The following is a 21,134-nucleotide window of genomic DNA, read 5'->3' as shown; positions in this document are numbered from 1 at the left end:
TATGCTACATTCTAATTCTAACCCAAGTTCCTAGGGATGTTAAAATTGTAGAATCATAGATTGGCTTGGGCTAGAAGGGACCTTAAAAGTAATTTAGTTTCAACCCCCTTGTGATGGGCAGGGACATCTTCCACAAGACCTGCTTATTCAAAGCCCCATCTAGTGCGGACTTGAACACTTACAAGGATGGGACCGCTGCTTTGGGCAACCTGATCCAGTGCCTTACTACTGTCACAGTAAAGATTTTCTTCTTTATATCTAACCTAAATCTCTCTTCTTCCTGTTTGAAGCCAGACCCCCTTGTCCTGTCCCTACATGCCTTCCTAAAATGTCTCTGTCCATTTTTTATTTTTTTTTGTGGGCTCCCTTCAGGTACTGGAAAGTTGCAGTTAGGTCACCTTGGAGCCTCTTCTCCAGGTTGAACAAATCCAATGTTCTTAGCCTTTCCTCACAGGAGATATGCTCCATCCTTCCAGCCATCTTGGTGGCCTCTTCCAGATTTGCTTCAAAGCAACAAGTTGATGTCCTCCTTGTGCTGGGGACTGTATTGCTAGATGCAGCGCTCCAAGTGTGGAGTACTCAAAGCAGAATAGAGGGGATGAATCAATTTATGTGACCTGCTGGCCACACTTCTTTTGATGTGGCCCAGGGTGCAGTTGGTCTTCTGGGCTGTGAACACATGCTGTCAGGTCATGTCTGTCTGTCACTCACCAAGTCTTCTCAGACATTCTTGATACTGGGGGTTACCCTGACCCAGGTGCAACACTTTGCCCTTGGTCTTGTTTAACCTGATGAGATTCCTGTGGGCCCACTTCTTGAGCTTGTCCAGGTCCTTCAGGATGGCATTCCATTCTTAAGCTGTGTCAATTGCACCACTTAGTTTGATGGCATCCGCAAATTTGCTGAGGGTGCAATGTATCTCTTTGACTATAATTAATGAGGTTATTAAACAACAGTGGTTGCAATACAGACCCCTGAGGGACATCACTTGTTGCTGAAGTCCATCAGGACTCTGAGCCATTGACCACTACTCTCTGGATGTTACTATCTAGCCAGTTTTTTATCTGTCTAATAGTACGTTGATCTCTCTGATTGAGAGAGTAGGATGTTGGGGGAGACCATATCAAAGTCTTTACAAAAGTCCAGATAAATGATATCTGCAGCCCTTCCCTTGTCCACTTATGCAGTCACTCCATCATAGAAAACCACTATGTTGGTCAGGTGGGACTTGTCCTTGGTAAAGCTGTGCTGACTGTCTCAAATCACCTCCCTGTCCTCCATGTGCCTTAAGCGTAAGTGCTAGGAGCATCTGTTCCCTGATATTCTCAGGCATAGGGGTGAGACAATACAGAAGTTTTTTCTAAGGGTACTATGATATCCTGTGTTTATTTTGTAGAAATACAGGCTGGACTTTAGCTTTGGGGCATCCCTTTTACTATGAATTTTTGTGTATGTATGTATAAGCATGGCAGAGACAATTTCAACCAGTGTCAGCTACTTATTATTACACTTGTACTTTTAGTTTGCAGTTTCTTGTCTTTACAGACAGAAATCAGTTTTAGTAGAATTCACCACTCTGGAATTTTCTTCATTATGTAGAAGCTGACAGCAAGAATAGGAATCTTATTGATGTAAAAAGTTATAATGAATTATTCATATTTTGGAGATGCTTTTAAATATTTGAATCCCTTCTCATTTTTTTCTGCAGACTTAACAGATTATTTGAAAAGTGCTCTCAAAATATTACTTCCACAGTTACATTTCAAATCCTGGTTAGACTTCTTGGAGGCCATGCTCAAAGGTCAATCTGACTAATTCCTTCATTCGTTTTACATACCACATCTCATAACCAAAGAAACAGTGGTCTTTAGAATATGCTTTTTAGAGGCAAGCTCTGTGGGTTCTGCAAAATCTGTTTTTATTAAACTTTATCTATCCATCAGACTTTAGAGTATACAAAAGAAAAATTAAAACAGCTAATAAAACTGATTGTTTCAAATAAGGTTTGCGTGTAATTGTAGGATTGCATTCTGTTTTCAGATCAGAATGTGTGAAACTTAAGTAGTCTATACTGAGTGACTGCCATTAACATTATAGTGCATAGTTTACAAATGTACTGCTCTTTATTAGTGATAGGAAAGAAACTGGCTTAACACTGGGAAAACTGGAAGTAAGTGTAGCTGTATAAAATAAAATGGACAACTTCACATTTGCAATTCTTTGCACAGGATACATATGCTGAGAAAAATAGAATGTTTCTCGGGAAGATGCTTTCAGTCCAGATTCTTTCATATGTATAAGCCTAATGCTGGTACCTACTAGGGTTCTGCAGTCCTAATGATAGAATAATTCAACTGGAAGGGACCTACAATGATCATTGAATCCAGACCTGACCACTTCAGGACTGACTAAAAGTTAAAGCATATTGAGAGTGTTGTCCAGTTGCCTCTTGGACACTGACAGACATGGGGTATTAACTACCCTTCTGGAAAGCCTGTTAAAGGTTTTGACTGTGATAAATGGATGTGATTCGTGCTAATAAAATTGTAATTATATTAATAATTTGGGAAAATAATAAGAAAAAGTATATGTGATCAGTATTAAAGAGCAGGAGGGTTCCCTTACAGATGATTCTTGTGAGAAAATGGATATAGAATGTAAGGATGGAATAAGCAGAATATCCAATACTAGAAAATGGCCTTGAGGATGAAAAACTCCCAAGAGATAATTGGGAGAAGTTGGGAACTGACTCCCAAACCAAAATTGGCACCAACTGAAGTTAAGACAACTCCCAGAGAAGGATCGACCTTGAATATGAATAAAGTTGGGACCATTCCAAACAGGGAGTCTAAAATAGTGGTCTTATCTATGAAATAAATAAGGCTTAATTGGGACATAGTGCTTACATATATAACACTAAGTTTAATGCACATGCACCACCTGCCAGGTTATGCAGAGGGCATGTGAGGAAGACCTTCGGCCTTCCTCCAAGAAGACCCCCCCAAAGAGATCAGAAGACCCCATAGCAACAATGGGAGCATGCACTGTGCAGTAGAATGACGTAGATTTCAAGAATTGGAAATAAGAGGAGATTTATGGGAAACTAATAATGAATATGTATTAGTACACAGTATATAAGTTGTATTTGGATCCTTTTGCCTTTTGTACGTGAGTTAGGGTGGGAAGCCCTCCATGTACCCCGATCAATCGGTTTTTGCTTATGCTTTATCCAAACCACTGCCAAATTTATTTTTGTAACTACTGAATTATAGTTGATTGAATTATTTTACCTCAATGAAAACTGCTGCTAAATTTTAAGTTTGTGATATATTAAATTAGACATATGGGACCTCATTCATAACATGACCATGTTCTTGGCAAAGAAATGTCCCCTCATGTTGCATCTGAACACCTCCCTGCCCCTCCTCCTTTTCTCTCTGGGGGGGGTCACAGCTTTGGACTACTCCCACATGTGCTGGCACTAGGTACTGGGAAGAAAAGATCAGCCTCTGTGTCTCTACTTTTTTTGCCTGTGCTACTTTTGCTTTTTTGCTGATTCTTAATTCAGGCTTGAGCTGTTTTGAAGACCAGACTTCTGTCTGGTTTTTTCATTCTATTGTCTCAAAATCAGGTTAGTATTTCAGCTTGAAAAACCCCAAACTATTTGTATTTGCCAATTGTATCTAGTTTATTTATAACATGTAATACTGTATAGGGTGCATATAATACTATATAATATACTATATTAATTACATATACTATCTTGTAATGTAACATTGTAATGTTAATATATATGGATATAGTGAATATAGATAATATTAAATTATATATATTATAGAAATAATATATAATGTCGTTTTTGCAAAGACAAAAATCCCCAAAGTAATTTCAACTGCTCTTTAAAAGCAGAAGTATGAATTAGGCAATGTGGTTAAAACATCTTGAAATGTAATTTTAAAATCTTAATTTTTATTAAGGTTAAATCTTCACTTCCATAAAGTTGTATGTTACAGTTTTTTCCTTTGGCTGCCAGCTTCACATTGCAGCTGTGACCATTCCTAGAGGTTTTGAAGAAACCTTTTTTCATTTGAAAGCAAATTAAATTCACTGAGGAAAAAAAAGCATGTTAGCACCTTGAAATGTTTTGGTTTATTCTTCTCTTCAAAATGTTAATTTCCACAATATTTTTTGAAAAAATAGTAGGTGGTTCAGGAGCCTAGATTCTATTAGCATTTCGGAGAGTCTTTTGATCTAAGTCATGGCCTAAGTGTTTGATTATCTCTTTTAATTGTTATGAACCAGGAACAAACTGTGATCTGTCCTACCATATGAGGTAACCTACCCAACCAGTAAAGTGAGATCCATGAGATCTCCATGAGATTTTATTAACTTCTGTTTTTTTACATTACTGTGTAAAATTTAACCTATCTGCCACAGCCAATTAAACTATCCTTGATACTCACTAATAATTTCTGTTGCAGGCAGACACTACTGGCACAATGTTACAGGAAATTGAGGGACATAGAATTTCTCTTTTATCTAGAGATATAGAAATGACAGAAGACTGCTGTAGTAGAAGCATGGTTCATGTTGATGGCCTCAGAAAAATAATTTTGCACAGCTGCCCTGTGTTGTTTAATATGTCTGTCTCTAGAACAGTATAGTCAGTAGTCAGAGTTGATGCAAGGATTTACTACTACTACTTTTAATTTATATTCAAAGTTTTGTATTATATTCAAATCTCAGATGTAGCCATTGTATTAAAAATACTTCTTTTCTCAGGTTCTTATATTTATGTAAACATGCTAGGAAAAACTTTAGATGTTAAACACTGATTATCGCACTTGCATATCTTGTGCTGCTTCAAAAGTTTTTCTTTCATCTTTTTATATTCTTAATTCTGTGTATTCACAGTTCTGTAAAGATGATGAGACAAGAAGGCTCCTACAAAGCATTGTATGATTCAGTTCTTGTTTCTGGACTCTTGTTTGCAGTTGTTCTGTCAAGTGTGGGATTGATGGAACTTCTGGACCTTTGCATGCATAGTAATTTCGTTGAAAAGAAGTATATACTGTTTTAAGTTTTATAAAGTTATATTTATTTATTTTTTAGGTACATTGAATTTCAGTCCTGGTGCTGCTGATTCCATTCCTGGAGAAGGACAACCTACAGATATAAACTGGGTAAATAAAGACAGGAAAGACTCTAACAGTGATCAGAATAGAAGTAATATACCAATTCCTAGTCTGTATTCTGAAAGAGGTACAGATTATGAAAGCTCTTCCACAAAGCATCATGGCTTTTGTAGTCTAGAAAGTCAGTATGGGAATTCTGAAGATTTCCACCAATATTTTGGTACCAGTAAAAGTCTGAAGAATCGCAGCTTGCAAAGCCAGAGATTGCACAGATTAAGAAATGATGGCACATGTGCTAGAAATAAGACAAGGCAAAGTACTACGGATGCTGCTGCAGGTCTGGGAATTTCAGATGCTGCACTAGTACCTGGTAGAAGAGCACCTCATAGAGGATACAGTGATATTCTCTCTTCAGAGAGTGATAGGGAAGTACCTAATGTGGATAGCAGAGGGGCAAAGCCGAAGAAAACACATCTGATGCATATGTCTGGGAGAGGTATCAGGGAAAAAGGAAAGCAGGTACATGATGGTGAAAAGCGAGTGAGCTCTAAACAGAAAGTAGAGCTGTTTGAAAAATTTCCGTCTTTGGATTTGACGCAGTCTGACTCTTCAGAATCATCCGTTGGAAAGGCATTCTGTGATGCACCTTTTGGAAGTGGGGATGAGCAAAAAGGCTACAATAATGTAAACAAAAGATATCCCCGGAAGCCTGTGTGGAATAAACCCCCAGTAGAAAAGGAGTGTCAGAAAAGACATGATTCTCACCGCAGTAAAAATACAAAAGTAGGTAAGAAGTCTTCTGTTGCATATACTCCAAAAGATAAAAATGAAAGGAAGAAAGAACTCATTGCTCACAAAAATGATGAAAACTTGACCGGTGAAATCAGACATCAGTTGTCTGAGTCTCTTGGGTTCAGTGGAAGAAAGTTCTTGCTAAAGGGAGATCAAGTACCTGCACTTCATTTCAGCTGGACCCAGTACTGGAAAAAGCAAAGTGATGTACCAAAAAACAAAGAAACTCATACAGGTAAGTTTTTGAGACTGTCCTGGACTCCCATATGAAAGATATCATCTTCACTAATTTAAGCAGTCTTTGCTTCAGCTCCTGCCTTGAGTAGCTGAAAAAGTTTATTATTTCACATTAAATTGGTATTGGGATCAGAGGGTAGAAGTACATGTAGATGCATGGTATCCCAGTGGGAACATACTCTGTAAGTTTACTAGAGAAGGACAGATTTTGTTTATAGTTTTGTTTATAGTTTTTTCTATTTTTGCTACGATGACCTAGTCAGCTACCATTTTAAAACATGTATGTTGTGGGATTAAAATTCTGAGCATTCTGAGTAATGTGACTTGAGAAGGATAATGTTGAAACTGACTTTTGGAGAATAGGTCTTTTCATGATTTATGGAGAAGTAGGAAAATGCCAGACAGAAACAGTATTCTACTCAGAACTGATTTTTATGTGCTTTTTGCTGCACCTTTGATGTCTTAAAGAACCTATAAATGAAACAACACACACTTTCAAGATAATACTAGTATAGGAGATAATATAAAAGTTGGTCTTTAGTGACAACCTCCAGGGGCAAATATGGAAAATGTCCACAAACCTCCCTCCACCCCCCAGGTGCATAGGGTTTTATAAGTTTAGTAAATTTGCATGATTGGCAAAAATCACCAATTAGGAGCATAAGTGATGATGCTATTCCCCCACAGTTTGAAACCCTTCTAAATCTTCCCCCTTCAGATTGGACTGAAGCTTGTTGATGAAAATGTGTCTCGAAGAGCTGTTTTTCAAGCTTGGTTTTGAAGGAGAACAAAGATAGCATAGAGGTCTTGGAATGTGTTTTGTCTTTCTGCCTCTCAGGTCAGGGAAAAGTACTGGGGAAAACTACCTATAAATGCAATAATAGGCTACAGATCTCCAAATATGTGTGTGAAGAATACAGGGAATATATAGAAGAAAAAAGACAAAAAGCATCAGGCATCACCTCAAAAAGTAATTTGAAATAGAGGCAATATCTGGATAGTATTTTTGGAAGTTTGGTAGTAGAAACTTTTGCTGTTGACACTGTAAACCAGACTCACAGTTTTTGGCTCTCTGAATGAATTTTATGCTGGCTCATACCATCAGTGACTGAAAACATTAGGTGGAAATCGGCTCAAAATCTTCAGGGGTATGATACTGGTTTCTGTTTCGACAACAACTTAGGTAGCTTATTCTTACTGTTTTGCATAAGCTTAAGCACTAAGTGTTAAGAGGCTTAAATGTTCAGAAGCAATAAGGAGAAACACCAAGAATTATATTTATTTGGTATTTTACAAAACATCTCAACCTTACCTTCTGCTGCACAGAATGATAGGGTAGACTAGTTCCAATTATCTTAACTGTGATATCAAATCTATTGAAGACTTTACTTCTCAGTGTCTCCTATTTCACATTTGAGAAAGGAATAGTGTAATCAAGAAGCATAAGATACATCTAGTTAGAAACTTTCTTCTCTTGGGAGGATCAAGATCTTCCTTGTTCCTCTCTAACCTAAATAACTGTCATGCACCTGAGTTCTATTTGAATCATAAAATTGAAGGCACCTCAGTCTTTTTCCCAGCATTGTTATTAAATGAGAAACATCACATGCAATAGGCAGAAAGATAAGTAATAGTCTTTTCCAGAGAACTTAAGGATCTTCCCCCTTCAAAATAGTAGTTTATTTGCATGCTTGTTTGGGAGCTCTTTTGGAAACACTGTCTGCCACTGTTTTCAGGGAACTAGGATTGTGGGTTTTTAACTATGTATACCATACAGTTTCTGAGTATGGTGGTATAGCTTTAGTCTTCTGGAGAGAAGAAGTATGTTTTACATGAGAATCTTCCTTTATGGCAGATAATAATTATGTGATGACAAGTAGAAATTGCTGGTAATCCTAAATGTTGTGGCGCTTGATGCAGGAGGGCTAGAAAACAAATTTGAAAATTGTATTGAGGAGGACAAACAATGTTAACGCTTGCAAGCCATGGGCTTGCTTGCAGTCAGATGTAGTACAAGCACATTTTGAATTGACAGTAATTTTTTTTCTATTATTTTCCTTTCTTATTTCCTTCATTATTAATTTGAACTTTCCTTGTTGTTGTGATCCGGTGTCTAATCACAGAGGAGCAAAGAGAATTCTCTGTGAATAAAGCTGAATGTACTTGGGTTCAAATGTTTGCAAAAATGAGATTAAAACACAAACAAGGTTGATGTCAATACCAAAAAAAGATATATTTTATTAAATAGTAAAAGGGGCAAAGAGAAAGAAAGAGAAAAAAAAGAAAGAAATAGAAAAAGGGGGCTAGGAGGAGAGGGAACAGGGAGAGTGACAAAGAGAGATTAAATAGAAACATATCATCCCTCCATGGGTTCCAGTGATGTCTTGTTGTTCCCCTCCCTCTGGTCTTCTTGGTGGTGACGGTCCTCTTCTGAAAAGTGTAGAATCTAATGGCTTAATTATGGGCCAGGTGGGAGCGTCCAGGTGCCTCCCCTGAGGGGGGCAGGTTTGACAGTCGCCTGCAGGACTGTGGGTCTGTTGCATTACGTGCAGTGTTCTCTGGTGCAGGTCTGTGCACCCCTTGGAGTGGGCCTTTGATAGGCCATGACATCCTGTCTGCTGTCCCTCACATGGATGTCCAGTAGATGTGGTTTTCCCAGGGTGGAGAACCCTGCAGCTGGGCAAGTCTACACAGCAGTTGGATGAGTGTTCCCTCCCTGCTTCTGACTAGAGGCTATGCCACACATTGAAAAGAACTTCCTCATTTCCTCTTTGGTTTGGTGTCAGGGTCTGTGCAAGTCTGGCAGCAGATAAACCTGGGGCTATAGCCTCTACCCCAGAGCTTCTGGACATCCCTGCCATGGGTGCATGCTCTTCCAGTCTTATCCATCATTTCCATCATAACTTTATCCATTAAAGTGATAAAGATGCTTTATCACTTTCCCTTAGGCAGTTTAACTCACAGTTGAGAGCCTCAGCCCAGAGACCTCATTTAGGGTGCAGTGGTCTTCCATGCAGTTTTTGTTACACAATATGCTATAATAGGCAAAAGTCCTTTCATAGAAATGTTTAAGCTATAAACCATAACATTTCAGTCTCCGATACTTGTATTGGCACAATCTTAAAATGCTACATTTTTACACTGTACACTTATAGTTAATATATTTTAAAATCCTATGGACATTTCTAAGGTGTATTTGGTAGTCTTACCTTGATGAGTGAGGAAGTAATCGGACAGAAATGAAGCTTTATGTCATGCTTTTCTTACGGTTGCACATTAGGCTGTTTTGACGTTAATGTGAGGTTCTTGCTTTATTTTCAAAGTACTTTTTCACATTTGTTCACATGGCTCAAAGACCCTGTACTTTGACTGTTGTTCCCACTAGTTCTACTCCTAAAGCACTCATTTTATAAAGGGTTTATTCCCATAATCCAGGTCCTTTGATATTAATATTTGTTGTATCATCTCCTGGGAATACTTAAGGATAGAAATTAAATGTAATTTTGGCAGAGATTTCTGTATTTAAGAGTATTCATCTTTTTGGTTTAAAGTGTATGCAAAGATGAATTTCCTATATAAAGTGGTGACAAAAATCTTAAACTTTCTTAAAAGTGGCATTAATTAATAAGATCAGAATAATTGCTATTTGTGAAAGTGGAATTTGCATTGCCACTTTAATAAGAATCTTATAGTCCTTCTTCCTGCTCTGAAGCTAAAAAAAATGCATAGCAAGTAACAAACTGGAATCTTCCACGTGTAAACTAATGCCTTATTTATAGCCACAGAGCTAAAATAAGTTTCACTGTAATTTAAATGAAATCTTTGGATTTAGAGTTTCATTTCACAGCTAGCTGTTCTTTTATGTACAAGTAATATATTTTATTTGCAGGGTCCTTGATTGAACAGCTGACCACAGAGAAGTATGAGTGCATGGTATGCTGTGAGGTGGTCCGAATAGTAGCCCCAGTGTGGAGCTGTCAGAATTGTTACCATGTATTCCACCTGAATTGCATCAAGAAATGGGCACGGTCACCAGCTTCACAAGCTGAAGGTTAGTATTTTCTCAAATATATGTTATATATATATTCTACATCATGTATAAATATTGTATATGTAATGTATGATATATTCACAAATAGATGTGAGAATATTAATCTCAAATTATCGAATATATGTGAGCTAAATTCATGTGTTACTTGTGTTGTGAAAACTATTTAGAAATGCTGTTTAAGATAATGTGACCCACTGTTGCTGGGTGCATTTGGGGAGAGCCCCCAAGCTGTGAGTTCGCTGGTAGCAGCAGGCAGGCAAGGAGACTCCGTATGGCTTCTGAGGGTGCTAATTAGATGAGGGTTTATTGGGGGTCGTACCCCCGGGAAAAAGCATGGTTTCTGAGGGAGGGGCGGGGCCAGGAAAGCACTGGTCAAGAGAGACGGCTGAGAGAGAGAGCTGGATAAGGTTTGGGTCAATGGGATTACAGACACATGATACTTCAGGGGAGGATTACAGGCTTGGAATAAACCATACAATTTTGAGGGGTGAGACAGAGCATACCATTTAACTAAAATTCAACACCACAATCCACCTCTGAGGTAAGGCAGCCAAGTTCATTGTTAAAGGGATCCCTGGGGGTGGACTAAAGCAAAACAACACTAAATAACTGATACAACAACATTTATTAGAACTGCTTTGAAACTTTAATTGGAAAAAGACTTAATGGATTTGAGAAGGGGTTCTGTAGGCATTCTGAAGTGTATGATCACCCTAAGAGAGGAAAACAGGAAAGAGGAAAAGAGAGATCTCTCACCACCCATGGCTTCAGTGACATGGTCCATGGTCGTGATATGCAGTGTGAGTCCATCGGAGATGGGAACAAGCATACATATCAAAAACTGGGGAGTTTATAACCCTGTTTCTTCTAGTAAACACTCTAGTATCTCCTCCAGGAAGAATTATGAATGTGCACAGTCTTTCTGGAAGGTTCTGGAAGTCTCGCAGTGTCAAACAGGGTGCTTGAGTGTACGTGCCTGGAAAAATTTTCTGAACAAATGTTCCAATTTCAGGGTTTTGCAGCTGTATGGTAATGGCTTTTGGTGGAGAGAAATTGGTATCAAAAAACCCCTCTACCTTTCCTCTATAGTATCCATTCCTTAACAGCGGCTTCCCCTTTAGTTCAAAGTTTCTCCTATAGTTAAACTAGCTTAAACAGCTTGTTTAAGGCAAACTTTAGCCATAAGGTGCAAATGGTTCACTACAAGTGGTCAGCTGTAAACAAGTTTTAAATCAGTTATTTTCCCCACCGTTCTGTGTATGCCTTATATAATCCTCATAACTTGATTCTTTCCAGTGTTCTAGCTAAACCTAATTTCCAGATTTGGATGCATAAGATCATTCAATTAAATCAGTGCATCAGGATGCAAAACTCTGTGGTTGTATTTTTACAAGTTCATCTCTTATGTTTCCTTTGCTGAGAAGTCAAGTAGAAGACGCACTTCATGCATTAGTGGTCCGCTTTTACTCAACCACTTTTTAGTTTGTTTCTCAGATGAAATACTCCATCACTCATACCATGCAATGAAAGGGAATTCAGAGAAAATGGAAAGCTTCAGCCTTTGTCATTAGTTTAAACTGTTTTAGATTCCTTGTATTATACTACTTTTTGAAACTCTTAAACCAGTATGTTATGCCCTTTGAATCCTTTAATGTAAGGTAAGGCTGAGTTGCAGCCATTATTCAGTTCAGTTGAGTGGTGTAGACACACTCTGAAAATTAAAATCCTGAAGTAGGCTTTATTTTTTCTGTACCTTGCTTGTTGAGCATTTCCCATTCTTTGTGTGTCTTTCTGTATCTCTGTGGGCAGACTGAGGAAATACAATGTCACCTAGTTCTAAATTTTTGACAGACGTTCTTGCAAACTGTAAATCTCCTGCAGAAAGGATTGGTTGCAAAGTTCTTTTTGCAGAAGATGCATAGTCAGACTTCTGGATGGGACTGATGGTGGGCCCAATTTCTCACTTGGTGAGTTTATTTCAAAGGGGCTTGAGGTTCTACTTTACTGTCTTAGTTTGAAAAGACACATGTTTGCTAAGGAAGGCAGGAGCCTCTCTTGAAATGGAAAATGCAAACGCTCTCCCTCCAAATTATTCTGATTTTGAAATTAAGAGGCTCTCAAGCAAAGATACACGAGTAGGAATAACAGTTCTTTATTAGGATTTTTTTTTTAAAAAAATCCAGTAATACCAAACAACAGTGACAGATCAGAATACAACTTGGCACCCTGTTGGTCAGGGTGTTGGTAGCAGTCCAATTAAATGGTGGTTGCAGTCCTCCTGGAGTGACAGATGTGGTTCTGTTGAAGCAGAGATTCTGTAGAAGGGTTGAGTTTTCTCTAAAGGTACGGTGATGGTATAGATGGACCTGTTCTTCCTCTGGGAATCCAGTGGGAAAAGGCTGGCTGTGGTATTCCAAATCTCAGATTATATCCAGGTAGGAATGCTTGGCTTCTCCCCCTGGGCAGAGCATTTTACAATACAGTGATGTAATTTTATCAGTCATGCAGTGAGATTCAATGGCACATTAACAGGAGATATTTTCTGGAGGAGGATTGGTTGTGGAAGAGATAAAGAAAACTGCTGCACTTGGTTTTAACAGGTGGCTGAATTAACAGAAGATAACTGCCCCATGTGTAACAGATGACAATAGAATACACACCCCCAGCCACATCTTGCATTTCCAACCTAAGACATTGACCCAGACGGGAGGACACACAGGAGAAATGCAACAACATACTTAGGAGGTTAAAAAACAAACTTTATTCGCAAACTTTTATAAGCCAAACCGAGAGTGACTGTTGAGTGACTCCCCCTTTTCGGAATTGATTTATCTCCCTGGAACAGCTTACTCCTTGACAAAAGAGCTGCTTGCTTAAGGGGGCTTTTATCTCTCAAGAGAGTAACCTTAGATACTTGAATCCTGAAAGCTTTTAAAATAGCAAAATTTTGGGCCATTTGCTTTTCATGTAAGAATTTGTGGACTAAATATGTTACTGTATTCTGCATATGAGAGAACTAGAGATAATAATTAACTGAAGTTAAAGGTTATGGTGTCAATAGAACTGATACCATAGCTCAAATAAAGACACCAGTACATATTTCTCGACCTGCAGACTCAGCTATCCTATCTTGTTTAGATTTTGTACTTCAGAGTGTATTTGTTTTGCCATAGGTTGTTTCAGTATATGTTCTGCATTTCAGGCTTTGGATAATGAGGAATTCACTAGAATCCTGGTAGTTATTATTGTCTGCTGTAGGAGAAATGGGACACTGTAATCTACCTAACTCCATAATTCACTGGGTTTTGGAACAGGGGGAAAAAAATGTTGAATGTTGTTGGGTTTTTTTTGTTTGTTTGTTTGTTTTTGTTTGGTTTTTTTTAAAATTTTTGGACACTATTTCCTTTGATTTTGCAAATGTTGTAATGAATTCCAGAAAATCTTACCTAATTCAGCAACAAAAGTTTTCACTGGTATGTTTCACTTCCAGCTTATTTGCTAATAAGATGAGTTTTGAATATTCATTTTATGTTTTTGCAGCAGCATGTCTTGGTTTGAAAGATAGGTCTCTGCCAAGGAAGGAGGGAACCTCCCTTGGTTGGAGGGTATGACCCTCTTCCCTCTAGAATTATTATAACTTTGAAATTAAGGGGCTTTCAGGCAAAGGTATGGGGAAAGGAATAGCAATTCTTGATACTAGTATGTATAACAGAGCAAACCACAACGGCAGCACAACAAACAACCAGAAAGCCAATAACAGCCTTCTCTCAGCTGCAGGCACTTTCCCTATGGCGTAGTTGCTATCCCAGCCAGCAGGGGCACTGTCGGCTCCCAGCCAGGCAGGCAGGTGCAATGATTCCCTCGTGGCTGCTGGGGATGCTGTGGCGCAAGTTCAGCTGCGTTTCCCTCATGCGGTAATGGTAGACAGGCTGGATGGTGAAATGGGCTGCAGCAGGAACCTCGGAGTGGCAGGTGGGGTAGCGGAAGCAAGCACAGCCCTGGGATGGCAAACAAATATAACAGAAAACGCCTGGACGTGGAGTGCTGGGTTAGAGTGTAGCAAAAAAGCCTGAGGCTGCGGCAGACAGCTGTGGAGCTGGGCAGTGGCCTCTGGACTTTGCCATAGCAACTGCCACACACAGCCAGAGAGATGCACCCTCCTGGAAGAGGGAGGGGGTCAGGGTCGTGGATTTTCCACTGAGGCACCTGAATAGATGGTGAGGGTTTTTTCCAATCTGATCAGGTGTTAATAAGTTCCCAGTTCAGTGGCTGTTCTTAAGAGCAAAGGCTCACGTGCAGTAAGGAAGAAGCAGTGCAAGGCTGGGTACTGTGGTGGCAGTGAATTCTCCCCACAGTAAGTAGCTCAACTGAGTTAGAGAAAGCAATGGGCTAAACCAAGCCGCTCACCACTTCCTCACCCCGCCCACTCGCCCCCCACCCACTCCCCTCCCCCCAGTCCCTTGGCCAGAATCTCACAGTATCTCTGCCCTTCCCCAGAGTAAGCCCTTCAAATAAAGAGTAGCCAGCTGCACACTTTTCCCACCTTGGCCATTTCTTTTGTCTCTCTTAAGTACTAGTTGCTATTTTCTCTTAGCAACAAATGGGACAAAATTCCATGAGAGAAAGAAAAGGAAGGAAAAGAATTGAAAGATCCTATCCTCCAACGGTGTTTCAATGAAAATTGCCCTCCTTGTAGGGCCTTGCAGGAGCTCTAAACCTCGGTGATTCATAGTGGAAGGCTGAAAGTGTGTGTGTGTGCGCACATATTTTCTCACAATTTCTTGTGATCACAGAATTGGATCAGAGAAATCCATCCCTCATGGGGTTCTCATATAGTTTCATCTCCCAGAACAATAATGACTTGTGTTGTTACAAGAGAAAAGGAGGTATGGATCCTTTAGGGATGTCAGGAAAATTAATCCACAAACATAAAAGGTTTATGTCCAAAAAGGAGACAGAGGAGTCCTTTCACTTTATTCAAATAAAGGGAGAGGCCATGAGGCATTCCCCTGGGGTCTCTCGAATTTTTGGAGGATGCAGTCTCTTCTTTTATTCTAATTTCCTGGCTGCATTTCCCTTCTCTCTTTCCCCATAAGCTGAGGTACTTGAGAGGTACAGACTTCCTGACACACCTGATATTGAAGATTTCCCTCTAACGTGTCGCTGTCAAGGTGAATGCGACACAAAGCAGAGACCACAAGCAGTCTCAGATGGCAATTCTTTATTATCGAAAATGGCTGACCTTTTATACACTTTCTGATTGTTTATATTTCTACCCCAACTACTGGCAAAAATAAATCAACGTAACACCGTTGGTGAAAAGTAACAGTGGCTAACAGTAACTAAAACTAACAGTGACTAAAAGTAACAGTGACTTCAGATAACTTTCTAAAAATACTTCCTCCACCTGTGAAGTTCTCTGCTTATCTCTCTTCAGTTCCTCTGTCTCTTGGTCTCCTTGGTAACAGCCTTGGAGAGACCTCCTTATCAGCTTTTTCTTGCTTCTCAGCTTCTTCTCGCTTCTTTAGCTAACAGGTCCGCTATTAGCCCCTTCCACACTAATGTATAACCCTCCTTTTAATTTTAATTCCTACAGAATTTAGGGTTTTCCCCCATTGTTTCTTTCAACTTTCAATGTCTAATTTCATTTATCAGCAAACTTAAAGCTTATTTGTAAAAGCAAATATCTTTTTCCATTCATCACTCAATGGAATCCTTCCCATTGTTTCTTTTATCTCTCAGTGCTAGTTTTATCTACCAGCAGACCTACAGCTTGTTTGTAAAGACAAATCCGCTATTCCTCTCAATCCCTCCACTTTTATTTTTTTAATAATTGTCTTTACAAACTTTAGTTATCATGGACTTAATTTCCTGTTCCTGGGTCTTTTTTTTTTTTGGTCTTGCAACTATTTGCAGTGATATCAATTGCTGTCATTTTGTAGCCATTTCTGGATCAGTAGGCATGCCTATTACCTGCATCCCTTTGATCACATATTGAATAAGTTGTACTGAGCATGCATGGTAAAATGATTAGAGTTGCTACAGCACATAAGAGGAAAAAAAAGCATTTGTTTAACCCATAGTCCACCAGATAACCATGCAAACACGTCCCATTCTCATCCTTTCCATATTTGGACCACCACCTTTCCAATGTAATTATGGAAGGAGCACCTTACCCAGCTACCATTAGCGAGCTTAACATGCCTTTGATTCCATTTGCCTTGATATCTGGAACAATCAGAAGGAGAGCAATTGGTGTCCAATAATCTAAACCCAAAGATAAAGCCAAGTCACAAGCGCTTTTTCCCACATATATGTTCCCTATTCTGTTTTGACAATAAATGTCTCTTTCAGAAGAATGAAGCTACCATGGACTTCTTCTTCATCCCAAAATCCTGTTTCATTATGGACCTCACTCAGGGTGCTAACCCACCATTTAGGCTTGACTGGGCTGGCCACCCATGGCCAGCTTTCAGATCCCCCTGGCCCTCCGCAGACCCAACAATTGCTAAGGTTAAAGGTTTTTGCTACTTCTTCTTCCCTTAACCTTCTAAGGTTAAAAAAATTATTTTCCCAACCTATTTTGGGAAACCTATATAAAATTTTTTTGGCCCCAACCTAACTGACAATATAAGGGTAAGATTATTAAGAGAAACATTCTAATGGTGTCATCTAATCTCTTAGCTTAATTTGCATTTTCATGTTGTCTTCCACACCACACGTGGCGGAAGAAGGCACAGAAACAGCTTAACATACAGAAAACAACGATAGCGAGGATTGGCCCCCAGTGACTGGAGATCTGAGAGAAGGGATGCCCACATAGATTATTTCAGCAGGCAGTCTGTGGGTAGGCATGCAGGCCTTCCCCTGGTGTCGACGCACTGGCTGTTGCTCCAGTCCACTCCTGCAGAATGTCAGTCCCAGCTTCCCATCCTTCTCCTCCAGTTGAGATGTCCAAATCTCCAGGGTCTCAGAGACCTTGACCCGAGTGTGGTGGGTCCCCCCGTGTTTAGCTGTCTTGACAGCTGTTTCTGTGATCAGTAACACTTGGAAAGTTCCATGCAACTTGGCCACCAGGGGTGCTCCTTTCCACTCCTTAACTAGAACCTAATCTGCTGGCTAGATGTTGTGAACAGCAAAGTCCAAATGCAGGGTCTGTGCCACCTGAGCTTCCTCTCAAAGAGATTTCACAAGAGACATTATCTTGGCCACATACTGTTTCAAATATACATCACTTATCTGTACCCTGGCACTAGGCTGAGAATTACAATGGTAAGGAATTCCAAACATCAATTTGAAGAGAAATAATTGAATATCTCCTCTGGGTCTGGCCCTTGTTCTTGCCCAAGCCAGTGGCAAGAGCCGTGCCCATGGCATCTTAATTTCTATTGACAGCTTCAGCAGGTGTTTATTTCTCCATTCATCCTTTCAACCTGTCTGGAACTCTGCGGGTGTCAGGGTGTGTGGAGATTCCATTGTATCCCTAAGGCAGTCATAACTCCTTGAAGACTTTTCCCCGTAAAATGAGTTCCCCTATCTAAGTCTGTTGCTTCCACAATCCCATATCTTGGAATTATTTGTTCCAAAAGTACTTTAACAACTGATCCTCTAGTTGCTGAAACAGATGGAAATTCTTCTGGCCACCCTGTTAATTTACATACTATTACCAGAAGATATTTCAATCTTGCCACTTGGGGCATTTCAGTCAACTCCACCAGGCATCTCTGGAAGGGACATACAGCCCAAGGCCTCCCTCCCCTGGCAAGTTTCTTTGTAACTCTGTTATTTGTTTTAACACAAATCAAACAACCCTCAGTAGCTTGCTTTGCCAGAGTAAAAAGACCCACAGCAGCATACATTTTGAGGAAGGCTTCTGCCAGTCCTCGGGAGCCTCAATGACTCCCTTCATGAAGTTGTTTTAACAACTGTAAGGCCAGAGCTTTTGGTATCCACTGCTTACCTCCCTTGTAACTCAATTATCTCATCTTTCCTCTGCCCCACTCTTTTTAATTATTTCAAGTTCCTCTGGTGGAAAAGACAGTTTCTCTGGCAGCGGGACAGTCACTGGAAGCAAAGGGAGGATGTTAGAGATCTTTGGCAACAATGCAGCTTTCCTAGCTTCTTCATCAGCCAGTTGGTTTCCTATTACTTCCTCAGAGCACCCTGCCTGGTGCCCCTTTATGTGTATTATTGCTAACTTTTTTTTTTTGTAAGTTCAGGTGAGAGATTAAGCTCTCATGAGCTAATGTCTTTCCCCTGCAGGCTAATAAAACCTCTTTCTTCCCATATTTTCCCAAATCCATGTATCATCCTGTTATAAATGAATGCTCTGATTTAATAATTAAAGAAATTTATTAGATGATCAATGTATAAATTTCGAAAAAAGAGGCACAAGCGATTCGATTCTGAGCCAGGCGTTCAGTTTCAGGGAGACTTAGGATTTGACCTCTATCGTACTAAAGTTCCCATGGGTCTCCAAGGGTCAGTTCTGAGTGGTCTATTTTTATACAGTCTCCCAGGCTTTGTAAGGGTTATTTTTTAGCATATTATCACTGTGGAAAATTGCTGGAATCCTGTTAGCTGAAAATTCTGATGATGCTTATTAGAATGCCTTCTGCTGGGGTCTAGTCAGACAAGAGACATCCCTTGGAATTTACATTTCTGGAGACAGTGTCTTCTTGGTGTTTGAATCTTTATCACTTAGTCTGTTGCTGCTGCTGATGCCTATCGAAAATACTTCTAGATGAAAAATCCTTTGGAATATACATCTCTGGTGACAGCGTCTTTCTGGTGTTTTGAATTTCTATCACTTAGCTTGCTTGTTGCCTGACACTGGTTTTAGTACACAAAATGTCATTTAGCATGAATTATTTTATAACATGTATTGCATATTACAATCCCTCCCCTTTTATATTAATTTATTAATTTTTGCTTGTTATGACAAGTTTCACTTAGTTCATTTATTGCACATTTTCAGAATTAATTTCTAACATTTATAAAATCTAGCAACTACATTTATTAAATTAACAATATTTGATGTAATAGATTATTCAAATTTTTATGATTTTAAATTTATTTTACTATCTTAGGATACTATCTTACTGTATCTTAGGATTTTAGTTTTATTACGAGGTAGCTTAAAGTTTACAATGGCTTCTTCTTAAGCAAAATATTGGTAAAAGACTGCTTGTTTTCTGTGTCTGTTAAAACTCATCCTTGTAGTTATCCTATGACAACTGTGTTATGTATATTTCATAATGATTTCTGAGTTGACTCATCTGGTCTTTGAACCTAGCTAAAGTTTTTGTGGCTCTATTTTTCCTATCTTCTTCTCTTAATTTCATTATTCTAGATGCCTTGGGCGCTTTTGCTAGTTCAGGATTTATTGGTGTTGTTGCTATTTGCATACTTTGGACAACAGAGTGGATTAACTGGATAAAACACGGTATTAAACAGGGTAAAATCAGTAATCTAGCTATTGAACATAATATTAAGAACTATTTTCTTCTACTGAGCTGCTTTTCTAAACAATTCATCCTACTACGAAGCTTGGAGGATGGAATTCCACTGTTAGACTGGTACATATGCTGTTTTCTTAATCTCTCTAGCAAGGTTGTTCATAGCCTCCCCATAATTGTTCATTTCTACACAGCATTTTGATTAATTAAATTTTCTACAAACCCCTCCTTGTTCGGCTAACAAGTAGTCCAGTGCTATTCAGCTGTGGTATACAAAGGCTCGCATTTGAGAGTGCTGTTTGGCCAATAGTCATAAAGCTTCTGAAGTATGATTTGACATGACTTCTACTACAGCTTGGAGTCTTTATTAATTGACTAATAGTCAATTAAGTAGATAAATTGGGGTTCTATATCCCCTGCTCCCATCTTGAGCCCAAGTGGTCGGGCTATAATATGCTGTGATCTTTTCTGTCAGCCATTCATCCTCTTCCCATTTTTGGTCTCCTCCTGCTTTTGGGAATTCTAGTTTCAACTCTTTCTTTTCTCTATCTAGAGCCTCATATAGGGGTACTCTCAGTAAATTGCTCTCTGACCTAGGTAGCACAAAGAAGGAGGGTCTTATTATGCCTAAAGTACAGGATCCTTTCTATTTAGGGGGTAGTTCACTGTATGCCTTTTCCCTGTAAATCTAATATATTTCATTAGGGGCTTTCTGTTGCAGATGATAGATAAATATGATTGTTCATAAATAATACAGCTAGGATGACAACAGTTCTCCCAGCTAGCCAGATGACACCCCTGCCTTCGGATGAGTCCAGGGGTGAAATGGACTGTTCCATCCCACCCTCCAAAAGATGTATGGCTCGTCCCACACCTCTGTACCCTTCCCCTAAAACATCAGTGTCTGTAACCCCATTGGATATGCCTCATCCCAACCCACCTAGGAGCCCCTGATAAGGAGGCTTTGAGGGGCCACGCGCCCTCTTGGAACCTCTTCCCCCCTCCTGGAACTTCCTCCCCTCCTGGGGCTTCCTCTCTCCTAAACCCTCCTTTTGTCTCTCCCCTCTCCCACACTCTCAGGCCCAGCCACGTGCTGCGTCTGGGAGCACGAGGCAGGACCTTCCTGCACCCCCAATAAACCTCTTTCCCCAAGAGCAAACTTCAGAGATCTCTGCCTCCATTCATCCACACCGTGCTGGAGCGTGTTATTCCCACAGCTTTCCAAGGGTCTTTGACAACTGCTGGATTTTCTTAGTAATCTTTTAGTGCCTCCAAGGATTGGTAAGGGTTAGCTCCAGAGCTCTTGTACTAGCACAACCTAATTTGGTTATCCCAGTCACAATTTATTTCTTTGGTTCTACCCCAATACCCAGCAGGTACCTTCGGCTGCCAGGTCTTGGTATTATTGTTTGAATTTACTGTTAAGGTAGATATACAAGAGGTATAACCCACCATTTGTGT

At 39.6% G+C, this 21,134-nt stretch overlaps 1 protein-coding gene across 1 annotated transcript in view; it reads left to right on the top strand.

Moving 5' to 3' along the window:
- NFX1 (nuclear transcription factor, X-box binding 1) overlaps positions 1-21,134 on the top strand; it is a 93,606-nt gene that overhangs the window by 5,229 nt on the left and 67,243 nt on the right. The window contains exons 2-3 of the mRNA XM_021540509.3: positions 5,113-6,162; positions 10,054-10,215. Coding sequence (XP_021396184.2) covers positions 5,113-6,162; positions 10,054-10,215 — 1,212 coding nt within the window. The remainder of the gene's footprint in view (positions 1-5,112; positions 6,163-10,053; positions 10,216-21,134) is intronic.

Source organism: Lonchura striata, chromosome 2 (assembly GCF_050655825.1).
Source record: "Lonchura striata isolate lonStrDom1 chromosome 2, ASM5065582v1, whole genome shotgun sequence".
NCBI classification, from domain to species: Eukaryota; Metazoa; Chordata; class Aves; order Passeriformes; family Estrildidae; genus Lonchura; species Lonchura striata.
The sequence above is the reverse complement of the archived record's forward strand: the minus strand, read 5'-3'. Positions and strand labels throughout refer to the sequence as shown.